At 37.1% G+C, this 24871-nt stretch overlaps 1 protein-coding gene and 1 long non-coding RNA gene across 5 annotated transcripts in view; both read left to right on the forward strand.

The window, feature by feature from the left end:
• Positions 1-633: 633 nt before the first annotated feature.
• Positions 634-24871, forward strand: part of Rtn4 (reticulon 4) — a 66682-nt gene continuing 42444 nt past the window's right edge. The window contains exons 1-3 of one of the 4 annotated variants that reach the window (XM_040271562.2): positions 634-1449; positions 18300-18356; positions 19227-21596. In XM_040271562.2, coding sequence (XP_040127496.1) covers positions 909-1449; positions 18300-18356; positions 19227-21596 — 2968 coding nt within the window. In that variant the 5' untranslated portion in view covers positions 634-908. The remainder of the gene's footprint in view (positions 1450-18299; positions 18357-19226; positions 21597-24871) is intronic. The other 3 variants (XM_005322006.4, XM_078029173.1, XM_005322009.4) reach the window with 3 other exon arrangements.
• On the forward strand, positions 2235-10020 carry LOC144369374 (uncharacterized). The gene is made up of 2 exons (XR_013428980.1): positions 2235-3932; positions 4052-10020. It is a non-coding gene; the product is annotated as an uncharacterized LOC144369374 (long non-coding RNA).

The following is a 24871-nucleotide window of genomic DNA, read 5'->3' on the forward strand; positions in this document are numbered from 1 at the left end:
ACCCGGTATCCCCACATAATCTAGCCCAACTGTTTTTGCCTATGCACTCAGGGTCTGCCTGCTGTATTGATCGGGAATGAGCCTAAAACTGATACCAAAACAACAACAGCAAAAATGTTCTCTGAGAGTGGATGGTGATCATGATATGGTTAGGAATTTAAGTTTTCTTAAAAAAATCTTGTATTTCAAAATCTTTAAAAAAATCCTTACGGCCTACTTCACAGTCCTGTTAACACCTTTCTTCACTTAGGGTTTTTTTCCTTTCCGGGGAGGAAAGTTTCCACCTCTAGTCCCCCAGGATAACGCCCTTCCGGTGGCTCTCTGGGAACCTCTCCAATCCCTCAGGGCGGGCGGCCAGTCCCCGGTCGCAGACTGACCTGGAGCTGCAGGCAAGGCCAAGACCCCACCCCACATCTACACAAGGCGAGGGGAGGGGGGATAGAGTTCTCAGATCCAAACACCGCCCACCGGGCACAACACCAGCCGGTAAGAGAGAAATGCAATAAGTCCCACCCACTTTCATCTTCTTCCTTTTCTGTTGGACAGACGGGTTGCCCATCTTCTCTATCCTACTGCCGATTGGCCCTCTCCCTCCCGCGCCAGTCCCTGCCCTCCCTGTTGGGGCGGGTGAGTCACGCCAAATTGGGCGGAGAGTCTACTGGCCTCTCTCCTTCGTTCGTCTGGGCGGCGGCGGCGGCAACTGGGGACGGGGCGGGTGGCGCATCACGGGCGCGGAGGCAGGAGGAGCAGTCTCATTGTTCCGGGAGCCGTCGCCACTGCAGGTCCCTCGACTCGGTTGGCCCGGCCCCTCTTAGTACTCCCCAACCCCCACACAACCGCCTGCGGCTCTGAGGAGAAGCGGTCCCGGCAGCGGCAGCAGCTGCAGCATCATTTCTGACCCGCCCGCCATGGAAGACATGGACCAGTCGCCTCTGGTCTCCTCGTCCGCGGACAGCCCTCCCCGGCCTCAGCCCGCGTTCAAGTACCAGTTCGTGAGGGAGCCCGAGGACGAGGAGGAAGAGGAGGAAGAGGAAGAGGAGGACGAGGACGAAGACCTGGAGGAGCTGGAGGTGCTCGAGAGGAAGCCCGCTGCCGGGCTGTCGGCGGCCCCGGTGCCCCCCGCCCCCGCAGCGCCCCCGCTGGACTTCGTGGCCCCTGCGCCCAGGGGGCCCCTGCCGGCCGCGCCCCCCGTTGCACCCGAGCGGCAGTCGTCTTGGGACCCGAGTCCCGCATCGTCGACGGCGCCCGCGCCATCCCTTCCGTCCGCTGCCGCAGTCTCGCCCTCCAAACTCCGAGAGGACGACGAGCCTCCGGCGCGGCCTCCTCCTCCTCCCCCGGCCGGCGTGAGTCCCCAGGCCGAGCCCGCGTGGACCCCGCCCGCCTCGGCCCCTGCCGCGCCCCCCTCTACCCCGGCCGCGCCCAAGCGCAGGGGCTCCTCAGGCTCTGTGGGTGAGTGCAGCGCCCTCCCGCCTCGCGCCGCCCCTCGCGCCCCTCCGTCCCCTCCCTCTTTTGTGTGCAGCCCCAGACGCCTAGGGCAAGGCCTCCTCTCCACCCGGAGGGGGCTTTGTCTGCCGACGTCGGGGCGATGGCGCCCCCATTTGGTGGGAGGCGCTGGGGAGAAGGGTGGGGCGGCCGCGGAAACCCAGACTAGTTCTTTATTGTCTGTCTCGGTTTCGGGGAACACGTGCACCCCACCCCACTCCTACGTCCTTTCCTCTGGTCCCCAGTCCACTGCGTCCCGGAAGTTAGGCACCACCCCTTGTAGGAGCTGGGTGTGTACCGAGGAATTAGGGTTGTGGATTCGTTGGGATGACTTGGCTTCGAGGTGAGGATGGAAAAGCCTTGACTCCTTTATCTTTTTAGGAGGGCCCTTTCTAGACCAGTCTTATTTTCCGAGGGTCTGTTGGCTTGCATTCAGCCCGGACCCTCGCCTTACTCCCTGTCTGGCGTGGGGCCCCCTTACGCTTCACCCCTCCTCCTTATGCGCTTGTGGGGAGCTGGCTTAGTGGAAAACGTCCACAGTGACCCAACTGCAGTGAAGGGAGAGCGCCTCCAGTGGTGTGGTGCGAGGAGGATTGGGAAAAAGAGACTTCTGGCGAAGTCCTGCCACCGCCCAGCTCTGCCGAGGGATATGTGAAGACTCCCCACCTGCTAAACAGCCTGGGAAGCGGGATCTGGGCGTAATGTTTCATCAGGGCGCAGTTTTGCAAGGGTCTTAGCTGCAGGGTGAGAGGAATTGCCAAGTATTAGTGTGGACCAGCTTAGCCTCTTACTGCATCATTAATTGACTCTTAGAGAAGCAAGCAAAATGGTTGACATTTTTAAGGGAAAACCTGTGGATTTCTTGCCAGGAATTGACAAAATGATATTGTGACAAATTTACCATGAGACCTAATGAAATATTTTGAGACGGACGTTTTCATATATTGGTGAGAGATGCTGTTTTTTAGAAGAATGCGGTTTTTAAAAAAATTTTTTTTTTTTAGAAAAATAACGTTTTTGATGGACTAAAACAAAACGTGTATTTTATAGTTTCTAATCTCTTCATTCACTTAGGTACTTGATTATATATTATTTAAAAAGGAACACTGTTTTATTGCATTTTGTATCCTGGGAGATTATTTTAGAAGGGATAAAGTTAAGTTTATTAGAGATTAAGAATGCATCTGAGATGCATATGGGTAAATAGGTTGTTTCTTTGAGATATAGTGTCCCAATATATAAGTACAAAGGTCAAGAAGGAAGTGATGTAACTGCCTGCTGAGAGATCTTAATAACCTTGTAGGCTTTGGGAGGTAGTTCCTTTCCTAGAAAAAGAATACCAGTCTGAGATCACACGATTTGTTTTTTTCCATTCACTTGTCCACAGTGGGGAAAATAAGCCAGTTTTGATGCTTCTGAGTAACAATTTATACTAACATACTGGAAGGCACTACTTAAAACACTAGTAGAAGATCAGGAGTGACTGAAGTGTTTTTTTTTTTTTTTTTTTTTTCTTTTTTGGCAGGAAAAATACACATTTGAGGCAAACTAAGGTAGAAACGTATAAATTAATAAGAATTTTTTTTAATTTTTATTTTTTAAAGAGAGAGTGAGAGGAGAGAGAGAGAGAGAATTTTTAATATTTATTTTTTAGTTCTCGGCGGACACAACATCTTTGTTGGTATGTGGTGCTGAGAATCGAACCCGGGCCGCACGCATGCCAGACAAGCATGCTACCGCCTGAGCCACATTCCCAGCCCCATAATAAGAATTTTTTAGAAAGGAAATATAATGATTGACAAAAGAATAAATACTAATTTGTTTTATATTTCCGCATGGGAATATAGTTTTGTTCTTTGAACATTATGGATTCAGGAGGTGACAGTGTTTTCTTGAAGTCTTGATTGTTGAAATATTAAGTTCGAAAAAGGAGAGAGAATATTGCCTACTCAGGAGTTCTGTACAATTTTGTATCCATGATACTTGAAATCTTCCATTTCTTTAGTGAATGCAAGGACAGTGATTATGGTCGTGGTTATTTAAACTGTTTCAGAGCATCTAGATTTCTTAATGCACTGAAGAGTTTGTTCATTTATTGTGCTCCTTATTGATAGCCTGTTGAGACAAAGATGCTGTTCTAAGCTTTAAGGGGATAGCAATAAGCAAGACACTTGTTTCCCAGGGGAGAGGGATACAGATAATCACATGAAGAACTCAGAATAGTGTTGTAATGAAATAAACAGAATTATGGTATGGGAAAAATAATTGAGATGTGTGGGGCCTTTTTTATGTTGGGTGACATTAAGAAAGATCTGGAGAATTCAAGATTTGATCCTCGATCAAATCCAAGCAACTCTTGGGGCAAAATCCCCTGAGGCAGTAATGAGCTTTGTTAAGTGTTTGAATATCCAGTAGGAATGGTGAGAAAAACCTGGAGAAAGTGGTGGCAGGTGAGTGTGAAGCTCTGGGCTGCCCTTAAATCATTTGGGGGCTTCTTAGAGGCTTTACTTATTTTAGGAATAAGTTCCTTAATTACAATTTTGGAGTTAAAATATAGTCTATATTTTAGAAGATTCACAAGACTGAGAGGACTGATGTGATTAAAGACAAAAAGGTGAGAAATGTGTAGAGCATAGTTAGAAACAGGCTAACCTAATTATAACAGGATTTATAAATTTCTAGCATTTGTGCATTTAATATTGCCATTTATGTTAGTTTTTACCTAACTTTGATTTTAAGCAGTTGGTGATTCATAATTTGCTCTTTGCTATTGTCCCTGTAGCATTTCCACGGCAATGCATTAACTTGCATCTCATTTGATGACCATTTTTCATAGAGAAACATGACTTCCAGTTGAACAGGTGGTTGGCCAACTCTCAGTCTTGGATATGCAAGGGAAATTGAATAGAAATTGATTTGAAAGAAATTCAAATGTTATTAGAAATGATGATTTTGAGCTGGTCTCTGGACATATTCTGAAACATAGGTAAGACTGAAAATGTTCAGTGGATCTGGATTCAGAAGCATAAATTGGATACCAAATTAAGGAATTTGGATTTTATCATTCCTGTTTTAATCCATGCTCTGCATTCAAAGTTACCCTTGGTTTTGCTAATTTATATTATGAAACTATAATAAAATGTGTTTATTACAGTTATTTCTTTTGGGGGGGGACACCAGGGATTGAACTCAGGGGCACTCCATCACTGAGCCACATCCCCAGCCCTGGTTTGTATTTTATTTAGAGACAGGATCTTGCTGAGTTCCTTAGTGCCTCCCTGCCATTGCTGAGCCACATCCCCAGCCCTGGTTTGTATTTTATTTAGAGACAGGATCTTGCTGAGTTCCTTAGTGCCTCCCTGCCATTGCTGAGGCTGGTTTTGAACTTGTTATCCTCTTGCCTCAGCCTCCTGAGCTGCTGGGGTTATAGGCATGCTCCACTGTGCCCAGCTATTGCAATTCTTTCTAAAACATAAAGTTACTTAATTATTTCTCATTCCTTTCCCAAATTGCTGTTTTAGGCATTGGGTAGTTATTGAAGATTATTGAACTATGGCAAAGCATTATGAAAGCATTGTTTGAAAATTGGTAACAATATTCAGGATAAATTGGAAAAAAACTAAATAGTTTTTTTTTTTCCTCCTAAAAACTACTTTGAAAGCTTTTGCAGTAATTCTGAAGGGGTAGGGGATTAGATTTTTACTGGTTCATTAATAAAAATGGACTAAATGAGAGGATGGATATTGAGGGACTATAAGAAGCTTGATTTCTTTAATTGGCTGTGATGCTTTATAGTTAGGTTACAAAGAGACTTTATAAAAGAAGAGTTGATAGGATTTAGAGACCATGAATGTAAATACAAAGAAAAGAATATTAGTGCCTTTTAAATCACATTCAGAGACTGTCCAAATCTTTGTTTTGCCATGGAAATATGACTGAACATGGCTCATAAGTGTAGGATATGGCTTTGTGTTAAAAGACGATTATTCTTTTATAAGTCATTTATTATCAGTTCTTAATATAAAGTTCAAGCAAATGGTGACATAACATTCCCAGGAAGTAGATGCCTCTAAAGAAAAGAATGTCATGTTCTGTCCATTACCTCTCCCTCCTCCATTTTTATCTAGATGATGATGGAAAGGAATAGAAGTGGTGAGTATAGATATTCTGAATCCCTCCTTTTATTAATCCATTTCTGATTTTCTGACTAGTTAAAAAAAATTTGAGAACAAGTGGTATGCTCTTTATGGATAAAATGAATTTTGTTTCAGATTGCTTCCTAAGAAACTCATGTCCAGTTTGTGGTGTTTTATAGTAAGTTGTAAATCACCTCCTTTTCATAATGAGGTAATGAATACAATTGGAAGCTTTGATAAACAAGTGGAATTGTATTAGAAAACATGCTATTTTAGTGCTGTACCACTGTAAACTTAGAATTTACTGTAGTTATATAAAACCTTTCTAAGAAGGAGCATATAATCTTTGTTCATTAGTTGCTCTGTTTTGTGTGTAATTTCATAATATACCTAAAAGCAATTCATTTGAAATACTGTTTGTACATTTTAAAGGTACTTTGTTAGTTTAGGATGAAAGTACCAGCTGAATGATTATTTCTTTTCTGTTTGTTCTTTTTTGAAGTGAGGCTGGGGGTGGAGGTATAGATCCTGGGGATTAGCCCCTGGCCTTACACATGGGCTAAACATGGGCTGTACCATTGAGCTATACCCTCTAGTCTCTCTTTGATATTTCTTGTTATATAGAAGTAAATGTTGTAGAGATACATATAGCACATTTTTTTGAGAGATTTTGTTCCTTTTTCTAAATACACAGTTTAGAAGGTCCCTTTGGGGTGACAGTACCAGGGATAGAAACTAATGGCAGATGGGGCTAGGGTTGTGGCTCAGTGGTAGAGTGCTCGCCTAGCACATGTGAACCCTGGGTTCGATCCTCAGTACCACATAAAAAATTAATAAGTACATATACTAAAAGAAATTAAAAAAAAGGAATCTAATGGCAGAACTGTAGGTCATCAGTAGTGTTTCAAAGGCTGAATGTGACCTTTGTATAGATATCTTGTATAAGGACACAGGCATGCAAAATGATGAGACCCAGCTTTACTGATACCAGGGTTTTCTTAGACTAAGGCCATCATCCTTTCTAATCCCAAAGGAGGAGTTCATAATTTCACATGTAAGTTTCTGGGTTTTGTTTTTTGGAATGATTATTATTAAGAAGTTGTTTTCCTCATCTGTTCTCATGTATTCTTATTGCTTCATCATATTATATTTTGTACTGCATATAAGACAATGGTATGTTTACTCATTTCTGTTCTCTACCACACCATATACTTTTTGAGGAAAAGGACTAACTATATGGCATTGTGTCCTAGTTGTTGAACATAGTGCCTCAGATGTGGTAGGAACTCAAATTATTTGATGAGTAAGATGTTAAAATATTGGTCTATGTATTTCCACAGTTTTTTTTAAAAAAAATTTTTATTTATTTATTTTTATGTGGTGCTGAGGATCAATCCCAGCACCTTGCATGTGCTAGGCGAGCACTCTACCACTAAATCACAATGGATGTTGATTGTATTAGTCTATTTCCTTCATGTAACAAAGTACCTGAGGCTAGGTACTTTATAAAGAAAAGAGATGTATTTACAGTTACGGAGAGTCAAAGACTTAAAAGTGGCTGGACTTGGCTCTGATGAGGACCTGCAGTGAATGACATCACAGTGATGGGAGCACATGTAAGAGGGAGAGATCATATGGTGAGACCTGGATAAGGTGGAACTGCTGTATTTTATTTAATCAGTTCTTTAATGATAATATTTAGGTTTATTCTTAGCTTTCTGTATTATAATTGCTATGAAAACTCATAATTACTTGATATTGTATGTGTTGTAGAATAAATCCATGCAAGTGAAAGCACTCGTTCAAAGGGTATTTGCATTTAAAACGTTAGATAATGCCAAATTGTCCCACAAAGAGTTGTTACAACTTCTGTTTCCCACCTGAGGTACCTTTTTCCTTATTATGCCTTTACCAACAATGTTTTTGATTGGTATACTACTAAGTGGTTTAACAAGTTGTTATTTTAATTTACATTTGTATATTTTTTTCATAGGTTTAGGTGCCAATGAGTATTTTCCAATTACTGCTTTTGTCTATTCTTGTTAGTTTTTGGTTTTCTAGATGTAGAATCACTCGAGCTATTGTAAGGGAATAAGCTTTTGTCATGTGTCTTTCTTGATTTATTTATATCTTAACTATATGTGTTTTTCTGTGCATAATTTTTTAGTCAGTTTTATAATTTTTTAATGATTTTAAGTCATAAAAGGCATAAATTGGTTGTAGAAGGGCCTTCTTTAGGATCATAAAAATTTTCTGCCAGGTTTTGTTTTAGTATTTTTATGATTTAATTTTGATATTTAGTTAATTTTAATATTTAGTTCTTCTAAATTTATTTGCATTCTGTTTTGTTCTGGGAAATGAGATAATGATATACTTTTCTGTTTCAACATGATTTTCCATTTGGACTAACACCACTTATTGAATCATTGATCTTAACAAGTTTGTAATGCCACTGTTGACATATTCTTGTACGAGTGAAATATTTTCTCTTCTGTTGTATTTGTCTGTTTAGATCGAAGTATCAGACCCTTTTAATTGCTATAACTTTTGAAGAAAATTCTAGCTAATAGGGCTTTTCCAGAATTATTTGTCCTGGCTTTTGTGCATACATAATTTTCTACCTGATTTACAAAATTGTTTATCCAAGTCTTCTCTGTTGGATTTTAGTTGGTGATATTACATTTATAGAAATGTAATATCATTTTGGGGAAAATTGATGTTTTTAGTATTGGTATTATATATTTCCATAGTTTTTTTAAAAAAAATATTTTTGTTTATTTTTATTGGTGCTGAGGATCAAACCCAGCACCTTGCACGTGCTAGGTGAGTGCTCTACCACTAAACCACAACCCCAGCCCCACAAACAGTTTTTATTAATGAGTAGTTCTTTAAAACTTTAGTTGATAAAGTGTGAAATATAGCCTTTTAAAAATATTAAGTATTCTAGCTTGCCTAGTATGAAATACTGGATTATACAGATATTTGGCTCTTCTTTTTCAGTTGATTTATAGGTAAGATTGGAAATAAAAAGATAAATCATCTGTTTTTTCACTTCCCAAAATTTTGTGTGTTTAGAAAGGAAAATAAATTCTATGTACTTCTGTCAAATACTCAAATTTTCTTCTGTTTTTCTTGGTTTCCTTTTTTTCCTTTTAAACCAGGGATTGGACCACTTAACCACTGAGCTAATTGTTCTCCTAAGTACAACTTCTTCTCATCCTTTATTTTCACACACTCAATTCTAAGCCTAGTTTAAAAAAAGTACATTAACTCTTAACCAACATACCAGCGTGGAAAATGGACCACCAATATAATCAGACAACTTTTTTTTTTTGTACTGGTGATTGAGCCCAGGGGCGCTTTTCCACTGAGCTACATCCCCCACCCTTTTTATTTTTTATTTCAAGACAGGGTCTTACTAAGTTGCTCAGGGCCTTGCTGAATTGCTGAGGCAGGCCAATCATGAGCCACTTTGCCTAGCTAACCAGGCAACTTCCAAGTCTTATTTCAACCCAAAATGTTGTAAACTTTCTTTTTGTGTGGTAGCAGTTTCATCAATGAGAACAAGCCTTAAAGAAATAATGATTTATAAAACCTGTTGGCCAATAAAGAATTCAGAGAATGCAATTTAAAAAAAGAAAGAGCTGGTCGAGGTAGTGTACAACTGTAATCCCAGCGGACTCCAGAGGCTGAGGCAGGAGGATCAAGGCCAGCCTCAGCAATTTAGTAAGGCCTTGAGCAACATAGTGAGACCCTGTCTCAAAATAAAAGAATAAAAAGGGCTGGTGTTGCAGCTTAGTGGAAAAGCACCCTTGGGTTCAACCCCCAGTACTAAAAAAAAAAAGTTTTCTGGTTAATATTGGTGGTCTGTGTTCCAAATTGGTTAAAGAAAGAGTTAACACATTTTTTTCTTTTTAAACTAGGCTTAGGGCTGAGAATGGGTCAGTAAAGGAGGAGAAGAAGTTGTATTTATTATGAGACGGACAAGTATTAGATAACGGGAGAAACACAAGTCCTGTATTGTAAAGAATTTTCTGCTTTTAAAACCAGGGATGTTTTGTGGTTGTACTTTAAAGAATAGCCACATGTTTACATATCTGTGTACTGCTTTTATGAAAGTAACCTAACTTAGGGTTCTATGTCTGCCTGCAAAGTGTTTTTCCTCCCAACTTTGTTAGTTGTTTTGTAAACCTGAGTTATTGGAAATCGCTATTATTAATTTCCTTTATCTCAGTGTTCTTATGGCCTTAGATGGAAGTGAGAAAAGAGGGCTGGGGAAGTGTCTCAGTGGTCAAGTGCCCCTAAGTTTAATCCCTGGTACAAAAAAAAAAGTGTTTCTAAGCTACCATTGCATTTGATCTCAGAAAGTAAGGGAATTTACTTTATCATAGTCCTCTTTAGATCATATCAGTCTAAACCCATCAACATCATTTTAAAATTAGTATTTTAACTAGAGTAATTGTTTTATTAATTATGTCAAATTCTGATATTTTAATTTTTATACAAAGCTTGTTAAAAACTTGGTTAAATGCTTTTTCCTTGCGTAAAGTAAATTATAAAAATTAGAATTTAGATCAGGTACTTTATCATTAAATTATATTAGCTATCTATACTACATACAGATCTGTTAAGGATAAGGGCTGTAAGACATCACTTTTGAACAAAGACTGAGATATGGTCACCAGCCAGCATACCTACAGATGCATGCCATCTGTCCGCTTCACTAAAATTTTTGTTAACGAAACATTGTAAGGGCTGTAGTTTAGTACTGATATAATAAAATGTGTATTTTAATAGTCTGCTAAGAGTTGTGGATAAAACTAATGGCTTCAGTACAGTATAATTTTAAGTTTGTTTATATTGCCTCATCTCTATTTTGGGGGGATTTTCTTTCTTTTTTAAAAACCTTTTATTATGGAAAAATACCATCAAAGGCATACAAAATAGTGAATGAAACCTGAATGTTCTCTAATTTAACTCAATTCTGACAGTACCTATCTTTAGTTCAGTTGATAGTTGTAAGTCTAGTTCTGTGGAACTTCAGACAGATTAGGCTATAAATTGTGGTTCCCATGACCCCCTTCTTGGGTTCGGTTAATTTGCCAGAGCAGCTTATATAATTCAGGGAAACATTTATACTTTACTATTTATTATAAAAGATACTACAAAGGATATAGAAAAGTAGCCATATGCTTAAGTCAATTCATAAGGGAAGAGAGTAAGGCATAGAGGAAGGGGCAAGAGCTTTCTTGCTCTCCAGGGTACCACCATCTATGAACTTGCACAGGTTCAGCTATGTATATAAGTTCTCTGAACCCAGTTCTTTTGGATTGTTATGGAGGCTTCATTATGTTGGCATGCTTGGTTATATTCTGGCCCTTGGTGATCAACTTAACTTTCAGCCCTTGTATCCTCCCTGGAGTCTGGACCTGGAGTGAAGTCTAAGTGAAGCCTCCAATCGTCCTGATGCTATTTGGGGATCTGCAGCCACCAGTTATCTCATTAGTATACAAAAGACAATTTTATCACTTGGGGAAGAGTCCAAGGTTTTAGGAAATGGGATGAAGACCAAAAGTATATTTTGTCAAAGTATCACAACCTTATTTAGCCATTCTAGCCTTAACAGCCTTCAACCATGGTCCAGCATGCCATTTCCAAATGCTTATAAATATATCATTTTTGTGTCTTGCAAACTGTAAGGACTACTTTTAGTAACATAACCACAATGCCCTTGGTCTAGTATTTATTTTAAATCAGAATCCAAGCAAGATCCTGCTATTAGCATAAATTGATTTGCCTTTAAATCTGATGTTCTTCTTTGTTTTTCTCTTTGAAATTTATTTGTGAAACACTTTTCAATGTTTTTAGTAAAATATAATTTATATATAGTAAAATGCGAAGATCTTAGGTGTGAAGAGTTTTACATTTAGCAAATGCTTAGGTTCTACAAATGCATATGTTCTTTTAACCAACATCTCTGTCAAGATATAGAATTTCTTTATTATCCCAGGAAGTTCTCTTGGGTCCTTAGCAGCCAGTTTTTCAATTTGATTCTTATACTGATTCCTTCTCCCACAACTCCATCCCAATCAACTAATTTTGATTTCTTTTACTGTAGATGAATTTTGTTTCTAATAGAGCATCACATGGAATGATACAGTGCATATTCTTATGTCTGGCTACTTGTATTCAAGAATAATATTTTTGAGATTTATCGGTGAAAATGCAGGTACTAATAATTTGTTCTTTTTTACTCCCGAGTAATAATATTCCATGATCTGAAGATACCACAATTTAATTATTCACTCAGTTTTTGTTGGACATTTTAATTACTTATATTTTTTGCCTTAGCATTTATGAACAAAAAATGCTAGGAACATTCTTACATAGATATTTTAAGAAATTTTTGTTGTTGTTGTAGATGGACACAATACCTTTATTTATTTTTATATGAGGTGCTGAGGATCAAACTCAGTGCCTTACATGTGTTAGGCAAGTGCTCTACCATTGAGGGCTTACAACCCCATAAAGATCTTTTTGTAGATAAATGTTTTTATTTCCCTTGTGTAAATACCTAGGAGTAGAATTGCTGATCATCAGGTAGATGTATGTTGAATTTTATAAGAAATTGCCAAACTGTTTTTCAAAGTGATTTTACTTCTGTCAACAACGTATATGAGTGGCTCCATATTCTCACCAACATGTGATATATCGACTTTCTTACTTTCAACTATTTTAGTGGGTGTGTAGTATTTTCTTATTTTGGCTTTAATCCAAATTTCCCTAAATGACTAATGAATTGAAGCATTTTTACATGTATATTTTTCAAAGTATCTTTTCAAACAGTTCCTGGAATGAGCAAATTGGGTTGTTTGTCTCTTTTTTACTGATTTGTAGTTCTGTTTATGTTTTGGATACATGACTTTGTTATATATTCTCCTAGTCTGTCGCTTGCCTATTGATGAGTTCTTTTCATTTATGGTTAGTGCAGTTAGTGTGTTAAGACCCCTTTGCCTGCTCCAAGGCTCTGAAGATTTGCTGTGTTTTCTTCTGGAAGTTTTAATGGTTTTCATTTTTATGTTTAATATTGAGCTCCGTCTTGAATTAATTTTTGCTTATGGTATGAATTAGAAATATAGGATTATTTTTTCCATATTTTTCTCACTTGTGCCTGCAGACTTTGTTTTTGAAAGTATTCACTTTCTGATAATTGCATTGGTGTGTTCATCAAAACTCATTCGACCATATGAAGTATGTCTTTGTACATCTGTTTTGTTCTAATGATGTTTGTCCTTACGCCAATACCAGACTTTTTTTAAAAATAAATTTTAGAATCAGCTTGTTCATTTTTATAAAATGTCTGTTGTGAATTTAATTGGGACTTTATTGAATCTGTAGGTCACTTTGGGGAGAATTGACATCTTTGTGGTTTTATTCTATCTATAGTCAATCAAGTTAGCCTGTTATCATTTTATGGACACTGACAAAAGACAGGATGCCTAGGCCAGAGACAAAGATCTTTATTATAGCAATGACAGTAGCTCGAATGTCAGCATTTTCTTGTTCTGGTTTCCTGAGACCCATTTCTCAGAGTTAACACTGAGAGGGCCAAGTGACATCTGCATCTTCAGTGGGTTTTATTACAGGAGAGAGATTTTGAGCTCAGGGAAACTGAGTCTTTTATGTTGTATAATATGCATGCCTGCCTGTAGCTCAATAGGAAGATACTGTTGCTGTTTTCCAAGGTCTGTTCACCAAACCAACAGTGTGGAAAAGATAGGAACAAAGGCCCAGTCTCTCTGTTCCCAAGATGTATAAAAACAAGAAACTCCTAGTTTCATTTCCTGACACTCAACAGTATTAAATCTTCCATTCCATGAACATTAATATATCTCTATCATTTAGAACATTAATTTTTCTCAGCAGTATTTTATAGTTTTGGGGTTTGAAATTTTGTACATTTTATTAAATTTATGCCTAAGTATTTTGGTTTTTGTAGCTAATATAAATGATATTTAAATTTTCTGATTTTCTCTTTGTTAGTTGCTGTTGTTCTGAAATACAAAAATTTGTTTTGTGTATTGTCTTTGTATCTGTCTTATACCCTTGCTAAATTTACTATAAACTTTATTAAGGTATATACACACACATCCCTCACACGATTTTTCTGACTACACAGTCCTGTTGTCTGCAAGATAGGATAGTTTTTACTTTCCCTTTCATATTTTGCTATCTTGTGGTGAAAAGACTACTGGATTTCTTGTTTTATTTTGGATTTTGAGTGAATACATTTATGTTTTATGATTAAGTATGTTGTTAGCTGTATACTTGTCCTAGTGGTCCTGACCCCTTAAGTTGATAAAGTTTCCTTCTATTGCCAATTTGCTGAGAATTTTAGTGATAATGGGTGTTGACTTTTGTCACAAGCCTTTTTGACATCTATTGGGATGATCTTTTTTTTTTTCTTTTTTGGACTATTAATAGGACAAATTTCTTAGTTTAATTTTGAATGTGAAACCAACCTTTATTCCCGAGATCTGTCTCACTTGGTAATGATTATACTTTTCATGGAGTGCTGTATTTTTGCTAATATTCTGTTAAAATTTTGTTTTTGTTGGTTGGGGTGTGTGTGTGTGTGTGTGTGTGTGTGTGCGCGCGCGCGCGCGCGCGCACACGTGTGCGTGTGTGCCCTCACGTGCATGCTGAGGATTGCAGCCAGGACCTTGTACATACTAACTTACTGTCTACCCTACATGTTTAAACAGACAAAACTTTTTTGCATGTGTGGTGATGAGTGATGTTATGTAAACTTATTTTCTTCTAATGCCTTTGACTAGTTTTTTGTATTAATGCATAAGTCTATAAAAAATTTTGGGAAATGTTTGCTTTTTATATACTGAAATGAATTTGTATAAGATTGGCCACTGTTTCTTAGATGGTTTTTAGAATTCACTAGTGATGTCTTCTGTGCTTGAAGTTTTCTTTTTGGAGTTTTTAAATTACAAATGTACTTCTTTTCAGCAATAAGGGCTATTCAGAGTTTCAGTTTCTACTATTGTCAGTTTTGGTGATTTCTGTCTTTACAGAAGTTTGTCTATTTCATCTTGATGACTGGGTGTTTGAGAATTTTTCCATTTCATATAAATTGTCTAATTTATTGCCATAAACTTGTTAATAGTATTATCTGTGAATTTAGGACTATAGTGATAGCACCTCTTTTATTTCTAAAACTTGTTCTTGCTGTGTCTTTCCCTTGATCATTTTAATGGATTATCAATTTTATGGATCTTTAAAGAACCAACATTTTGATTTCAATGATTTTTCTCTGTTGTCTGTTTTCTGTATAGTTGGGTTATACTTTTATTTTTACTATTTATTTCTTCTACTTGTTTGGGTTTAAGTTGTTCTTTTTCTTGTTTCTTAAAATAGAGGCTTTAAATGTCAATTTTAAACCTTTTTTGGGGGAGGGGTTATCGCGGGGATTGAACTCAGGGGCACTTGACCATTGAGCCACATCCCCAGCCCTATTTTGTCTTTTATGTAGAGACAGGGTCTCACTGAGTTCCTTCGTGCCTTAGCCTCCCAAGCCCTTAAGAACATTTACAGCTATATATTTCTAAGCACTGCCTTAATAGCATCATATAGGTTTTCATTATTTGATTCAGAGTATTCTTTGATTTCTCTCATTATATCTTGATCTGTGGAGTATTTGGGGAGTGTATAGTTTAATTTCCAAACACTTGAGGGTTTTCCTGAAATTTTTGTGTTGATATTTTTATTTTATACTGCACATGGATATGACTGTTAATTTTGTACTGGCATGCAGTTAATTTGATGGCAGATCATCTTAATTCTTTCAAATTTTTCTTTTAAAGTTAGAATTGGTCTAGAGCAAGGGTCAGCAGAATTTTCCTTAAAGGGAAAATTTATTTAAAGAGTAAATCTTTTAGGTTTGCAGATTATACAATCTTTAACTACTCATTCTCCTTATTCTACAGAAGTATAACTTTGGCACATGAGCCATAAATTTGCTTATTCTTGTATCCCTTACTTTAGGGTTAGTTTTTTTTTAACTGTAACATGAAAACATTAAAATTGGACATATTAATGGGGTAATGTTATGTTTGATTCATTTTACATTGTGTAATTTTTAAATAAGGTTAATAGTCTTGCTTTTTAAATAAAATATGCCCAGTTGGGAGTCTCCATTGTGTGTTTGGGATGTTCAGTGAGATTTCTCCACTTTGGTGGTTAAAATTTTTATGTCATGTCTTCCTGCACTGTCTGACCTCTGAAATATTAATTTACCTTACAAATCTGCCATAGACGACTTGTCTAATCTTGCTGAGTCTTGTGTGTTGTGCATGGGCAGGATAATATTCGGCAAAAGGTTTAAAACAGTATCCCTACCTCTGAAGCATCTTTTCTGTGAAGCTTTCATTTCTTTGTATGTTATCCTGCCCTGCAAATTCCAGATGATCTTGCAGCCTTCTAAGCTCAGCAAGAGTGTGATAATTTTGGACTCCTCCTCCCTGGACTGTTAATCAATAATTTAAGTCCTTCAGGCTTCCCTTTGTTCAGGACTCACACTCTTGTACTGCCTGCTGTCCAATGTCTTAAGATAGTCACTTCATTTATTTTGCCCAGATTTATAGTTATTTATGTTGAAAGGGTTATTAGTTATAGACAATATAGTTACTTTCAAAACCATAAGTTCTCTGTGATTTTAAAATGGATTTCCCCTTGTTTTATAATAGAGAGTTTTACTGACCAGTCACAATTTTGATTGATGAAAATTTTTGAAATGAACAAGTCAAAGAAAATAACTTGGTATTTGAGTGTGTGGACATTGGTGAGATTGTGATCTCATACATGTTTTTTAATTGACCAGTAATAAATTGCAGTAATGAATTAAAAGCTGACATTCTACCCCCACACACATATATTGGGGATTGAACCCAGGGGCACTTAACTCCTGAGCTACATTCTCAGCTCTTTTTTATATTTTTTTAGTGACACAGTCTCACTGGGTTGCTTAGGGCCTCGCTGAGTTGGTGAGGCTGGCTTTGAACTCGAAGTCTTCTGGTCTCAGCCTCCTGAGCTGCTGGGATTACTGGCATGCACCACCATGCCCAGAATATTTAGTTATAATTTATTTGACATTATGAAGTTAGGTTTCTTGACATTATCAAGGAGACTGAGTGCATATTCATGATAACTACATCTTTTTTATTTTTATTGTGATCAGCCTTGTCTAGTTTGACTTTTCTAGATAGAACTGTCTAAATTTATTGGTGTTCTACTGTAGGAACACCTGCTAGTCATTTCTCAGGCTATTTCAATCTTGTCTTATGCTTAACACTTTCTTTAGTGTAAAAGAGAAGATCTTTATCTCAGAATCTTTCAATTGCAGGTACAAAATGAACTTGTTCAAAGTTATCAAACCAATTTATAGTGTATTGTCTGCTTGGGCTGCCATCACAAAAATATAGACCAGATGGCTTAAACAACAGAAATTTCTTACAATTCTGGAGATTGGGAAGTCTTAAGATCAGGGTGCTGGCAAAGTAGGTTTTATTCTGGGGACTTTTCTTTTGACTTCTTGGTGACTTTCATCTCTGTATGTGGTTGAGGAGAGAGATACACATAGACAGCAAGCTCCCTGGTGTGTCTTCTTGTAAAGGACACTAATCCAGGGCCCTAACCTCACTACCTCATCTAACCCTAATCACCTCCCCCAAACCCCGTTTCCAGATACCATCACAAAGGAGTTAAGAATTCAACTTAAAAATGGGGGAGCAAGACATAAACATTTCATCTCTAACATACATCAATTAAGAAATTCAGCTCTGAAGCTGAATTACCTGAGTCTCTCACTAGTTGTATGTACTTGAGTTAGTTTTTCTTTTCAATTTAAATCTGTTAAATGGGTGCTATATTCACACCACTGCTTATGAAATAAGGATTGTAAGAGTAAAATGAATTCTTGCATGTAAAGCATTTGGAATGAGAAGTAGCTCTCAACCATTGTTTTAAACAAAACAAACAAAAACATTTCTAATGATGATTACGTGGGGGGGGGTTTTGTTCTAATTTTTTGGTATTTCTGTCTCTGGCATTTGGACAAGGATACACAGGACTGATATTCTATGTGTACAATGAAGATAGACAACCTAGAATCTGGGAGAAAATTCTCACTAAAGTGTTTTTCTGAATTGAATGGAGACCAGTAACAAAAGATTAAATGGAAGTAATTATTAATTTTGTTCAAATTAATCTTTTAATAAGTTTTGGGCTTGAATAGGACAAGATAATTTATCTAACTGAAAATGTGAGTAAAAACCTTAGATGCAGTACGTTAAATGAGGACACTGTCTAAAAGTTGCTTTAGTTCATAAGATTTCTTTATGTGAAAGATTTCTTTAACATAAACATGTTGTATTTCCTCGTGAAAAAGGATAGATCTCCTGGATAGCATTTAGTCAACTTTATAATATATGTGGTGATTTGTCTGAATTAATGGTACTACTGTTTCTAACTTCCTTTCTGTCTTGGACTTTTCTCTATAGATAAGTTTTTGTTAATTTATTACAAACTGAATCCTTGCTTGCTCCTCTTATCTTTAGTCTCTTTCCAACCTGTCTTTATTTCTGCTGAGGTTATATTCTATTTGTTTTTCAGATGAGACCCTTTTTGCTCTTCCTGCTGCATCTGAGCCTGTGATACACTCCTCTGCAGGCAAGTTCTTTCTGCCAGCCTTTTATCCTCTATGTATTCTAACTTTAACTCTTTAGTTGTATTAACTCCATACAGAGTAGATTGGATTTACTGAAAATTAGGATGGTTCCAAGATTCATCTACTGAAAAAGTTTAAATTTGCATTTTGTATGCTCTGTCCAAAGGAGAAATGGGCAGAGCTTGATTACTAATTGGAAGTGTATAAGAAATTCTTGGACCCTTGATTTATTTACATATTGACCAGTCCTTTTTTTTCCCCATAAAGTTTACTTGAGATAGCCAACTTTAATGTAAATGAATGCCAGTCTGTGGCATTAAATTAATTCAGTGCCGTTTCTGTCAGATTCTATTCCCAAATCTTCTCTTTCTCAAAAACTAGTTAAAAGTAGCTTTTTTAGTTAATAATACTTAAGATTTTTCTCAGATTTGTGTCTTTGCATAGCATGTAATTGCTTCTGAAGCCATGTATGTATTTCTTAGTTTTTTAAATTGACAAATAACTGTATTTGTGAGGTACAGTGATATTTTATTGCCCAATACATTGTGGAATTATTAAATAGGCAAATTAGCACATCTGTTACCAGATAGTTTTCATTTATTTGAGAATATTTTAAATTCTCTTGGCTATTTTGAAATGAATGATACATTGTTAGTAACTAGAGTCACCATGCTGTACAATAGCCATGTATGTTTTATTTGTAGTAGTACTATTTTCAGTAATTCAAGTCTACTCATATTTATTGTTATTAACATTTCATTTTAGTTAACAGTGAGTCTTTACTAACACTATTTTATGAGTCTGTCATAAAACTTGCATTGACTCTGTGAACAGTGGCATTCTCTAACTTTCCTTTCTGTCCATGGCCACAGACAAAATTATGGATTTGAAGGAGCAGCCAGGTAACACTGTTTCGGCTGGTCAAGAGGATTTCCCATCTGTCCTGCTTGAAACTGCTGCTTCTCTTCCTTCTCTATCTCCTCTCTCAACTGCTTCTTTTAAAGAACATGAATACCTTGGTAATTTACCAGCAGTATCACCCACACAAGGAACACTTCAAGAAACTTTAAATGAAGCATCTAAAGAGTTCTCAGAGAAGGCAAAAAATCCATTTATAGATAAAGATTTAACAGAGTTTTCAGAATTAGAATACTCAGAAATGGGATCATCCTTCAGTGGCTCTCCAAAAGCAGAATCTGCCATACTAGTAGAAAACTCTAAGGAAGAAATAATTGTGAAGAGTAAAGATGAAGAGGAGGATTTAATTAGTAACGTCATCCTTCATAATCAACAAGAATCACCTATATCCCTTTCTAAATTGGTTAAAGAGGAGGACAAAGTTATGTCTCCAGAAAAAGCAAAGGACAGTTTTAACGAAATGGAAGTTGGAGTAGAAGCACCTATGAGGGAGGAATATGCAGACTTCAAACCATTTGAGCGAGCATGGGAAGTGAAAGATACTTATAAGAAAGACAGTGATGTGTTGGCTGGTCAAGGTAATATAGAGAGCAATTTGGAACATAAAGTGGATAAGAAATGGTTTCCAGATAGCCTTGAGCAGACAAATCATGAAAAGGATAGTGAAAGCAGTAATGATGATGCTTCTTTTCCAAGTACACCAGAAGCTGTAAAAGACAGTTCAAGAGCATATATCACATGTACTCCCTTTGACCCAAAAGCAACAGAAAGCATTGCAACAAACATTTTTCCTTCATTAGAAGATCATACTTCAGAAAATAAGACGGATGAAAAAAAAATAGAAGAAAAGAAGGCCCAAATTGTAACAGAGAAGAAAATGAGCACCCAAACATCAAATCCTTTTCTTGTAGCATCACAGGATTCTGAGACAGATTATGTCACAACAGATAATTTATTAAAGGTGACCGAGGAAGTAGTGGCAAACATGACTGAAGGTCTAACCCCAGATTTAGTACAGGAAGCATGTGAAAGTGAATTGAATGAAGCTACAGGTACAAAACTTGCTTATGAAACAAAAATGGACTTGGTTCAAACATCGGAAGCCCTGCAGGACTCACTGTACCCTGTAGCACAGCTTTGCCCATCATTTGAAGAATCTGAAGCAACTCCTTCACCAGTTTTGCCTGACATTGTAATGGAAGCACCATTAAATTCTGTAGTTCCTGGGGCTAGTCCTTCTGCAGTGCAGCCTAGTTCATCACCATTAGAAGCTCCTCCACTTAATTACGACAGCATAAAACTTGAGCCTGAAAATCCCCCACCTTATGAAGAGGCCATGAATGTATCAGGAATAAAGGAAGACATTAAAGAACCTGAACATATTAATGCAGTTGTTCAGGAAACAGAAGCTTCTTATATATCTATTGCATGTGACTTAATTAAAGAAACAAAACTCTCTACTGAACCAAGTCCAGATTTCTCTAATTATTCAGAAATGGTAAAAGTTGAAAAGCCATTGCCTGATCATTCTGAGCTAGTTGAGGATTCCTCCCCTGATTCTGAACCAGTTGACTTATTTAGTGATGATTCAATACCTGAAGTTCCACATAAACAAGAGGAAGCTGTAATGCTCATGAAAGAAAATCTCACTGAAACTTCCTTTGAATCAATAAAAGAACAAGAAAATAAGGAAAAACTCAGTGATTTTCCTCCTGAGGGGGGAAAGCCATATTTGGAATCTTTTCAGCCCAGTTTAGGTGCCAAAAAAGATTCCCTGTTGCCTGATGAAGTTTCAACATTGACCAGAAAGGAGAAAATTCCTTTGCAGATGGAAGAGCTCAATACTGCAGTTTATTCAAATGATGATTTATTTATTTCTAAGGAAGCAAAAACAAGAGAAAGTGAAACATTTTCAGATTCATCTCCAATTGAGATTATAGATGAATTCCCTACATTTGTCAGTTCTAAAACTATTTCTAAATTAGCCAGGGAATACACTGACCTAGAAGTATCCCAGAAAAGTGAAGTTGCTAACGTCCAGGATGGAGCTGGGTCATTGCCTTGCACAGAATTGCCCCATGACCTTTCTTTTAAGAACATACACACTCCTAAAGATGAAGATAAAATGCAAGTCTCAGATAAGTCTGATATATCAAAGGTGTCTGTACTGCCTCCAGATGTTTCTGGTTTGACAACAGAGATAGGCAGTATAGTTGAACCCAAAGTTTTTATGAAAGAAGCTGAGGAAAAACTTCCTTCTGATACAGAAAAAGAGGACAGATCACCATCTGCTATCTTTTCAGCAGAGCTGAGTAAAACTTCAGGTAATCAGTTTGTGTACTGTTATATCTTTTCACATCACTTTTTGACTTTGTATGAAATACTCCTTCTTTGTATCACGTAGTACATTTTATAATATCTAATATGTCACATTGATTAGAACTTTCCCACCATCTCATTTAAAAGTGTTAGTGCTTTTTCTACCTCTTTTATGCTCACCACACACTCTTGCTCTCAATTTTTCCACATAGTTGTTAGTCACTTATATTGCATCATTGAATTTAATTAGAATCAGCTTCAAAATCTGTTTTTTTCTTCAGTGTTTATTGATAACATGATGAGCAAGAAATACTAAGATATTTTCAGATGTTTATTTTTATCTTAGAAATGATTTTATATTTACTTTATAAAGAACAATTCTATGGCATATATTTTAACATTATTTTTCCAGTGAGATGTGTAAAGTCAGGCATATTGAGTGGAGGCATTTTTTTTAGAAAAGTGTAAATGAGGTATGCTATTAGGAATTCTTCTGAAAAGTTCTAATTCTAATTTTTTCTTTTGACTACATTTCCAATATACCTGATTTGCATAAAGTGACTTACACACTTTTTAAAATTTAGTATTCTAATTTGGCTGTGTTTTCTATTCTAAAAATAGGAATATGTTTATGAATAGAGATAGGTAGCACTTGCTACCATCAGATCAGTCTAGAAAATGTTGCAGTATTACAAGAAAGAGGAGATTCTAAATATTCAGGTAATGAAGTGTGAGCATGGAGACTTCGTGTTTGATGGATGTGAACATGAAGATGAAAGGAAAAGTCAAAGATGACTCCAGGAATTCGGGCTTTCTGGTGTGTGCATGCATAGACAGCAGTATGAGAAGCTGAGGTGTAGGGAACATAAGAAAAGTTGACTAAAGAGGAAAAGATAAGAAATTCAGTTTTGAATATGTTGGCATTGGTATCTACGAAATACCCAAGAAGTTATGGATATTATGTATACCTATAAACATTAGAATGGACTTCAAGGTAGAAACTAAAGCCATAGAGATTAATTGTGGAGAGAACCAAGAGAAAAGAAAGATTTAATATTAAAGAAATAATCAGCATTATAAAATCTAGATTGGTCAGTTAAGCTAAGGATTGAAAGTTTGTCAAAATGGAGGGAAAGAGTTGGTTTTACAACAGCAAATGATTTAGGGAAGGGCTAGGCTTGAGTGAATGTTAGAGCAAATGGATGTAAATGTTGACTATTTTATTTTGAGAAGTGAAGGAAAGTGTTAGCAATCAGAAGAGAGTATGAGGTTGAAGAAGGGCAATTTTTTCGAGGAGGGAAAGTGTGATCCCAGGTGCTGGTATAGAGTCTAAGGGTAGATTGTAGAGCCCAGGTGGAAGAATTAGTCTTAGAGAGGAAGAATGATAGTGCTTTGTAGTGAATGGAAAGTTTAGGTGTTGATACTGCTGGAAATTTGTGGCTGGAAGTTTGAGAGAATTATTTAATGGTTAACATTTATTGTTTGAAGCAGCAGTGTGTGTTAGGTCCTTTGCTGAGAATGAACTGGAACATGCTTGGGTGGAGTAGATATGAAATACTTTCTGACTAGGGAAACATTCTTTATGTTAAGAACTCGTAAAGATTGAAGGATGATAAATATCCTGGGTATGGGTTCAGAGAAAGCAAATGGTTGCATTGACTTAAGGTTGTGTTTTGCTAGGTGTGCTCAGTGGAAGGACAGTGAGTCAAGAGAGTTATGGATAGTAGCAAAGAACAGTTGAAAGTGATGGACTATGGCATATAAGTTGAGGAAATGAAAAGAAGGCATTGATAGGAAGAGAGTAGGTCATTGAACTTGAGGTCCAAATTAGATCTAAGAACCCAAAGTGGTGGCAATAAAAATGTGACTGCCAAAATGTTGTGGTCAGTTTAGTGTTGTGAGTGTATGTGGCTGGGTGTGTTGGATGTTGAATTTGGAATTTCAGAACAATAGCTGTTCAATTTGAATACAAATGGTCAATGTTTGCCCGGGAGACAAGGCCTACAGTGGAGCTGAGTAAAGGTTGCTAGAGTCTGAATTACATTCTGGAAAGTCACCCATGATAATGACCTGACTTAGATGGAGAAGAAGATTAGGAATTAGGGACATTAGTCTTTGGTAAAGGACAGTGAGACAGACAACTGACAAGATAGTAGATGAGAGCAATTAGGAAGGATAGAAAATGACATAACTGAATAGTCAAGGTCTGTTTAATAATTGTCTGGATGTCGCAATGGTGAGCAGAGGGTACTACCTCTCCCTCATTTAGATGTAGAATATAGGAGAGCACACAGCCTCCATTTAGAAAGTTCTACTGGAAAAGCAGTATCCATCCTCAAGGAAGAGTCAGGTTTTGGTGAAGGTGAGGTAATGCATTCATCAAGTTGTAAAGAAGTTAAGGATTATGAGAGCTGGTTCATGTGGAAGGTGGGTTTCACAAACGTGGGAAAGTGTTTTGGGAGGGATCAATGGAAGGACAATACCTGAGAAGCCCAGTACAATGTGTTGATGATAATGTGGGTAAAGACCAAGGAGAAACTAGGATATGAGCAGGACTGAAAGGCTTCTGATGAATCCAGCACTGCCTGAAAACTTAAAGCTTCTAGTCCTCTGGTAGATGGAAGCTCCCGGGAGTTTCAGGAATTGACTGTTTCTTGGATTGATTTTACTAAACTTCTAGAGATCTATGGCCTAATAGGTTAAGGGAAAAATAGGGGCCATTGCCATGGAAGGTTTAGTGGTGTTGGCTGATTGAATAAAGTTTAAGTAATGCTTGGGCTTTTTTTCTTTCTTTTCTTTTTTTAAGGAAAATTAATTATTTATGCCTTTTCTCTGAGAAGATTGTTATTCATGACTTTCTTATTCAAGGTTTTTTTTCTTTTTTTTTTTTTGTTTTCTTCCCCTGCTTCTCCCACCCTCCCCCTTTTCCTCCTTTCTTGGATTAAATTGTATATATTTATAAGATACAGCATGATACTTTGATAAATAATATATAATGTGTACTGACTGAATAGAGTAATTTGGATGCGCTAAATGTGTATATTCTTGAAAAACTATGGGAAGGAAATCAAGTGTTGGTATAATGAAAATAACGAGTGACATTAGTTCTAGTCTTGGCTGTACCACTGACAATCACTTCATCTTTCTTCATATCACTTTTTATAAAAGGAATGGGGTGAGATTAGATCTTTACAACTTGATAATTTCCTTCTTTGTAAAGCCATCTGTTAGAAACAGTTACTTATTTCAAGCATTGTGCTAGGGTTTTTTTTGGTGGGAG

The sequence above is a fragment of the Ictidomys tridecemlineatus genome, chromosome 12, assembly GCF_052094955.1.
Source record: "Ictidomys tridecemlineatus isolate mIctTri1 chromosome 12, mIctTri1.hap1, whole genome shotgun sequence".
Lineage (NCBI taxonomy): Eukaryota > Metazoa > Chordata > Mammalia > Rodentia > Sciuridae > Ictidomys > Ictidomys tridecemlineatus.